The sequence below is a fragment of the Heptranchias perlo genome, chromosome 2 (genome assembly GCF_035084215.1).
Source record: "Heptranchias perlo isolate sHepPer1 chromosome 2, sHepPer1.hap1, whole genome shotgun sequence".
Lineage (NCBI taxonomy): Eukaryota > Metazoa > Chordata > Chondrichthyes > Hexanchiformes > Hexanchidae > Heptranchias > Heptranchias perlo.
In genome coordinates, this window is record NC_090326.1 from 73,852,863 (window position 1) to 73,860,311 (window position 7,449).

General features: G+C 38.4%; 1 protein-coding gene across 3 annotated transcripts in view; it reads right to left on the reverse strand.

The window, feature by feature from the left end:
• LOC137340467 (retinoic acid receptor beta-like) overlaps positions 1-7,112 on the reverse strand; it is a 193,454-nt gene extending 186,342 nt beyond the window's left edge. For all 3 annotated transcript variants that reach the window (XM_068002936.1, XM_068002928.1, XM_068002919.1), the window contains exon 1: positions 6,434-7,112. In XM_068002936.1, the coding sequence (XP_067859037.1) occupies positions 6,434-6,590 (157 nt within the window). In that variant the 5' untranslated portion in view covers positions 6,591-7,112. The remainder of the gene's footprint in view (positions 1-6,433) is intronic.
• Positions 7,113-7,449: the final 337 nt, after the last annotated feature.

Here is a 7,449-nt window from a genome sequence, read left to right on the forward strand (position 1 = left end):
AAAAAAAATATTGTTAATGAAAGGAGCTTTTCTGGAAAATTGTGAAGAGAAGATGAAATTGTCTGTCTGCCCTTGTAAAGAACTCAAGTGTCAGACTGGAGGCTGTAGGTTTCAGTACAGTAGGTATTATTCAATAAATCAGATGTCCATAGGTCAATGCAGTGCTGATGCTGGCATTGCTTGCTTTGCACTGATTCAATTGGCAGTGTCAATCTGTCAGCCCTGTAAGGAGCTCTGTTTGATCACACTTGTTACCCTGCGAGTAAGGCTAATTCCAAACAGGCATGGTCTGCAGCTTGAATTGATAAACATCAAAAGACAAGCATTGTAAAAAAAAAAGAAAATTAAAAATTCATAATGTGTAGAACTCATTGCCCTCTTCCATGCTTTCTCTTTTAATCCATCTGTAAACGAGCATAAGAGAAGTTAAAAAGTCGATCTATCTGTTCATCGTACAACCGTAAACAGTTTATACAAGCATAAAAGAAATTACTATTGGGGTTCAGCAATCCAGATTACCATTCATTCAACTGAAAAATAATGTGTGTATGTTTAACTTTCCATCTTGATTATGAGGTTTTAGCTGAGATTTGGGACTTAAAAATGGAAAAGTATATTGTCAGCGTTTGGATGTATACAATGTGCTGTACTGATGGAGTGATCCCAACATGTGATCACATCTGAACTATGTGCAGTCTATTTAGTCTAAAGATACAAATCAGAATTCTATTTTTTAATGCAACATGATTTTTTTTGGAAAAACTATATTCAATACACTTTTTTTGTGGTTTAAATGCAAAAGCTGAATTAACATGGCAAGTAACGCAGTAGCCATTTTGTTCAAGAAATTACCTTATGTATCACTTCTACCCAAGTCACCAGATCTCCATTATTGGACTGCATAAGGTACAAATAGTGAGTAATATTAAGGATTACAAGCACTTCAGAGAGATCAGTATGACTATTGTAATTCTGAACAATAAACCTACCACTAATATAATTGCCATATTTGATTATTCCGTTTGTCCAGTAATCTCTCAATCCATCAAACCCCAGTGCAGAGTACTGCCCCTGCAAACTTTAACTGTAGCAGACCCCACAACTCCAAAGGGCTTTTGATATACAGCAAGAGTTCACTTACAAAATAGAGCAAAAGACACTTGTCCCCAACAGTATTTGTGCCTTTTCTTTTGGTTCATTCTTAAGTACTACTTATAATTTATAAATTGTTGTAGCAGCCATAAATAACCAGAAGCACCTGTTTCAGACCTCAAAAGACACACTCAATGAGTGCAACATGTGCTCTGAGTGCATCCAGCTCCCATGGCCTTGCTCCTTTCGCTCTGAGCCAATTCTAAACGATATTACATCAGCAGCCTCCATCTGTGTTGAGAGTGCTTCCACGTGACTTCTTCTGACATGGCCAGTTCTTTGAAATTCCGGACTATAAGCAAGATTCTCACAAAAGATACACTCATGGTAGAAGTAGATGCTTCCCAGTGTAATTCCATAATTACAATACAATACCAGTATTGTCATTAGCATTTCAGTAAAGCGTAATGGTGGGTGCACCACATTTTCATGCTAGATCCACTTCAGCTTGAAAAACACTGAGCAGTGTAATAATAGACTTTGTCCTCCCAAATTCGGGTTACATCTTTGCACTATTTAACGCTAGAATGAAATACTGGCGATTGCATGTCTGCCACTTTTGGTGGGTGGTGGTGATTGGAGTAATTTGAGGTGGTGAATTAAAAGTAGCAGACAATTGAGGCATTTAGACTATAACTATAGCATTGGTGCAAAGCTCTTTTGCTGCACACCAACGCTGCAGTGATTGTGTAAATGTGGAGGAGGGAATCTCACCCCGCTTTGTTTTGGAATCATTCGAGGCCTTCACACTCAATTTCCACTCCAACTTTAGCATCAGTGCACAATGGTTTTGTAATTAGTAATGTGCTGGAGCTGTTCTTGAATAAGTAGTTAAACGTATGCTCCACAATACTTGTCAGCAACTTGGAGGTGATAACACTTTAATAGAAGATGCAAAATAAGCATCTTGTATTTTATTTGCTTTCTTTTAATTTAACTTAGTCGCAATTTCTATTTGTTAACTGGCGTGACTGACAACCAGTCCATTGCAGCACATACTTCTGCCATTGATATATCTGGTCAGAAACATAAATAATATCACATTCTAGTATATTATCTGGATAAAGAGCATTTGGTTAGTTGTAAAGGAGTGCTCTGACTGTCTGGCTAACAGACACTAGTTCTCAGCAAAGTCCAGCATTTTTATAATTAAATATCAATGTCAAATCAGTACCCTGAAATCTTACAAAAACTGTGTCATGGCTGTTCAAAATATCTACTAATGATTATAGCATATGCACCCCAGAACAGAAAGCCTTCAAACTGATTAAATCATGACAATCGCCTCTGACGGTAATCCCCTCCCATCCCAGTAGTCTGGTTATCTAAAGCCATATTCTGATACGTGATGCAATACACAGTCCTCTTTCACTGTTTTCCATTCATATCTATTTCTAGCCTGCACTTTTATAATGTGAAACATATTTGTATTAGAGAAACAATAACCCTTTAAACATCAATCATCTAATGCATATGCTTTCTGGCGTACAAGCACAAAAGCTGTTTTCTGCACATTTCTGTACTGGATGTTAACAAATTAAACAGAGAAACAGATCAGTTCTTAATCCATTGTAGCTACTCATAAACTAAAGTTGCAGCAAAACTGGTGCAATAGTCCTTAATTTTGAATGAAGCCTTTCTCCCAAGGTGCTATTACAAGATATTGTACAACTTGAACGAAATACAGTGGGGTGTGACATTGATGAACACCATGTTGTTATTAAAATTACACAACATTGGAAATTACATCCTCATTCCATTTTGAGGCTAATATAATCATACAACTAACAATTTGTCAATTGCTGGCTATCGGACAAAGATGAATTGAAGGGCTTGAAAAGGAGTGTTAAAGCTGTCCTATAAACTTCAAATACAACCTGAAAGACTGAAACTAAATCCTCGCACATTTCAAGACTACCTTTTGAAACCTCTTTCACATGGTGCACTCAAATCGTTAGTCCCATTGGATTCCACTTATTTAAGGTCGCTACCTGGACTCTGTCTAGGTCACCTATGGGGTCAACTAAGGAAATGAGACCATCGTTTCCGTACAATATGCTGCCATGGTAATCGAAGTAAGGAAATGGGGGTGATCGAGATGTGGGACTAGGAAGAGGGGATAAGAAGTTACAAATGCAGCACCTTGAGCTTATTCAGTTTCACAGTGAGAGGTCTGATGCAGAAACAAGCAGTATTTTGTTATTTTTCATTTCAGGCTGCAACATAAAAATCAACTAAATTTTTCATAAATAATTAGTGGTAGGATTTCTTTAATAATTCAATCTTCGTAGGGCAGCTCCTTTAATAAAAATCAGGATTTGGAAATTCTAACAATAATGAATAGAAATATTATTGCCGCTCATTTCACATAACAGTAATAATGAATGTCCGGCATGATTTATGCCAGAACAGGGATTTGAGAGCTGAAATCAGCTCCAGTTCTCCCATTCCAACATAAAATATGCTCATTATTATCACCGATAGATAGCCATCAATTTAGGAACCACAATTTTGTAACATTTTCATGCTGGCTCATTCAGTCAAACTGATTGCTCATCTATGGATGACCACTTTAACAACTGTTACCCATCTTCACCCATAGTCGGAGTTACAATACAAGCCACTGTGTCCTCTCACATGAATAAGTATGGCGTCACAGGAAAAAGTTTAAATGTTCTGCCACACAAATAAGTTTTACGTTACACTCTAGTTTTTAAGCACTTTATATTGCAGCAGCTCATCATTTTGAAGCTCCAAAATACTGATATCGGAGTATGATAGGACATAAGCTTTCAAGCATCTGTGATCCCCAAACGCTGACTGACTATTTGATCTCAGCATTGCCACCATGGGGAGTTACCAGGCAGAAACCAAACACTTACCCACAGATTTGTAAACAATTTTACAACACCAAGTTATAGTCCAGCAATTTTATTTTAAATTCACAAGCTGGACTATAACTTGGTGTTGTAAAATTGTTTACAATTGTCAACCCCAGTCCATCACCGGCATCTCCACATCATGATTACCCACAGATAGGGAAGGAGCATCCAAGGGACAGTCACCTGGGCTGCATCACACACCTCCTAGTGGATGGTTTCTGAGCAGCATTGAGTTCTGGAACCAGATTGTTTACCTCCCTTCTTGGCCAGATTTTTTAACTCTATGTAGTTGTTAGCAATTAACGATTAAAGCCCAACACTGGTGAGGAAAGATGTACCTCAGTTGCAGATGAGAATTCGACAGACTTTGTCCAAGGCTCTATTGTCCTCTGGTTTTGATACCGCTCCTACATTTTAAATTTGCTTTAACTCTGAACATATTGTTTCCCATTTACACAAGATACCTGTGGCATCTTAGTTATATTCAATATTTAGTCCAGATTGAATGATCATGCTTAAATAGTTACAACAGCACAATGAATTAATAATTTGGCCTAGAGGAACCTCACAGTAAGCAAGGGCTGTTTCCGCATGAAAACCATAATGGAATTAAGCTATATTTGCATCAATTTTCATTGTAATAACTTAATTAAACCCTGAAGACACTGAGATTTGCCCATAAAACTTTGAAGTGAAAAGTGCTTAAGAAAAGCAATGTACAGCTGGTATCAGCACACAGGGGACAAGTTACTGTACCAAGGATTGATTTTTTTTCCTCTAACAGCCGAAATTGCTGAATGTACATCAAACAGGTAATTTAAGTGTCTCTTACAACATTATTACATTACTAAAACCTTAGTATTGTCAGCTCCCTCAATCTCCTTTTCATTACACTGGCACAATCAAAAAAAGGTTTTTCAGATATGTGGCAGGTCAACGCAATCAATCTGCAGTCTCTGCTAGCCATTAATAAACACAGAGCCACAAAGTGCTTAATGAGGAACAGAAGACCAGGAAATACTAGGGTCTGTGGTCACTGGTTCTCAAGAGGCACTATTACGTCCAGATTTACCCTACAGAATTTGAAATTTGTACTGTAGGTGCTCCTTATGCATTAAGTTACAATAAAATCATTATTCCACAGCCCAGCCTTGTCTTGGTTTGCATTTCTTTGAATGCTATCTATAAATTGCAGCATAAAAGCATCAAATTTTGTTTTCTCAATTTACATGAAAGAACCACATCAAATTTCCTCAAAGGGGAACCCAGAATACTTAAGACAAAGTTGTTGAAAGCAGAGGGTTTATTGTGGGGTGCCGGAGAAATCACAATAGCAATTTGGAGATTATTGGAATAGGATGTCAAAGAAGAATCGAATGATGGAGTTTAAATATTTTGATGTGAATAAAGGAAGGAATCTACACACTGAAATTATTATTCGACAAATGCAGGAAGTGTCCAACTGCCTAATCTAACGAAAAAAACTTTCGAGCAAAGATGTTCGAAGCCAAATAATAAAAATAGCAAAAAAATACGGTTTTTGCATGTTTAGAATTGAAGTGATGTTAAAGGTCTGGCCGTTTCTTTAATTGTTTGGTGCTAATCTGTTATTGTAATTCTCGGGTTACAAGACCAGAAACAGACAATTTTATTTCTGATAAGGTAAAGTCCTTATTTGTTTTCCTCTTCAAACGCAGTTAATGTTTTATTTGTTTTAAAAACCAATGTTTGATTTTACAAGAGCGGAAACACGATCATGAAAGGTACTTAACGTCATTGGAAATAATAAAAATAAAACGCACACCCCCCGAACTAACTGGAGAGCAAAACCTGCACCTAATTCTGCGTCAATACCACTTAAGCAATTGAAATAAAACATCGAAATAATAACCGGTGGAAATGAATTAACAAAAGTGACACTTGGAAAAGAAACGTTGTAAATGTTCCGTCTGCTGCAGACAGACAGCTGAGGAGGAACTGATGGTGATTTATTGAAATCACTGTCCAGCCAGAGACTGAGGCACCTCTCGGCTCCCGACCTGCCTGCAGTCTCCAAAATGGGGACATAGAGAGTGAGTGTGTTATTTTAAACGATAGTGTCTTTCCCTACTTTTAGCGCTTGTGCCACTGTTTACCAACTGCATTCCTCAGCACATTGTGCAAAGATACGCACGCAGAGTTGAAGTGACAAAAGTATCCGATTACTTTTCATTACTGTCACACAGAGCTCCTGCCTCCCATCCATGGCAGAGCAATGATGGACATTAATACCGCTTAAAACTAAACACATTTCAGATAATATTAGTTGGGGGGGGTGGGGGGTTATATATAAGAGAGAGAGAGAAAACACAATATTTTCTATCATATGCATTATGAATAATAATGATAAAGAGACCTACATTGAGTGCTGTGCCTCTGTTGCCAGTCCCTGTGTGTCAGTCCATTGAAGCATGCAGTCAGAGCTTTCTCTTGAAGCATGCAAGAAGACGGGCTCGGAGTGTAGAAATCCAGCATTTGCCCAGGGCTGACTGCGAGAACATCCATACAGTCAAACATGACGAGAGTCTGTCCACAACCTGCGAATAAAAGTGTTTATCCTCTCTCTCTAGGTGTGGGCAAATTTGCAAAGAAAAAGTTGTTCGAACTCCATCAAAACTCTGCCCTTTTATTTTTTTTCCTCCCCTCTTTTCTTGGCACGTAAAACTGTTGGTCTTTTTCCCAGACCAGAATCATGAATTATGACAGACAACACAGCTAAAAGCCTGTAATTGATCCAAATGATCATTTACCATTTTTTTCCAAGGCAGATACGGCGCTCAATTCAAAAAGGAAGGGTGAAGGGGAGGAGAGGAAACGTAAACCTGCCAAATGTTCAGGTTTTGCACCAGCGGTTTCGGTGATAATGTTTGTCGCTCTTCGGTCCGTTTGATGCGCGGAAATGTCCTGATTTCTGTCACAATTTTAACGAACGGCCACACGACTGTAAACAAATCTGCTGCCGCAAAATATCTGCGATCACCCCTCTTGTTTTCCAAAATGGCTCGTCCTGCTTTTGACCAGCTTACTTCCTACTCCTTGTGTCACACAACCACAGTAAAAGATTGAATTGCCTAATATATGCAAGTGAACTTTCTCTGAACCCTACCCAGGCTGCTAACCTTCAAATGACCCAACCAGCCTGACATCACCAACTCCCAGGATTCCCACAGCACTTAATATTTCCAGAAGCCCAAGCAAAGCAGATACAAGCTGCATCTAAAGGAAAAAATAACTATTGAGCAGGGGGGGGGGGGGAAACCTGGTGCATAAAGATATTGAACGAGAATGCAATGGCCACAGATGATTCACAATATACCCCACAAAATCATGCGTACAAAACTTGCTGAAATTATTATTGGCAGCACTGGATTTTTAC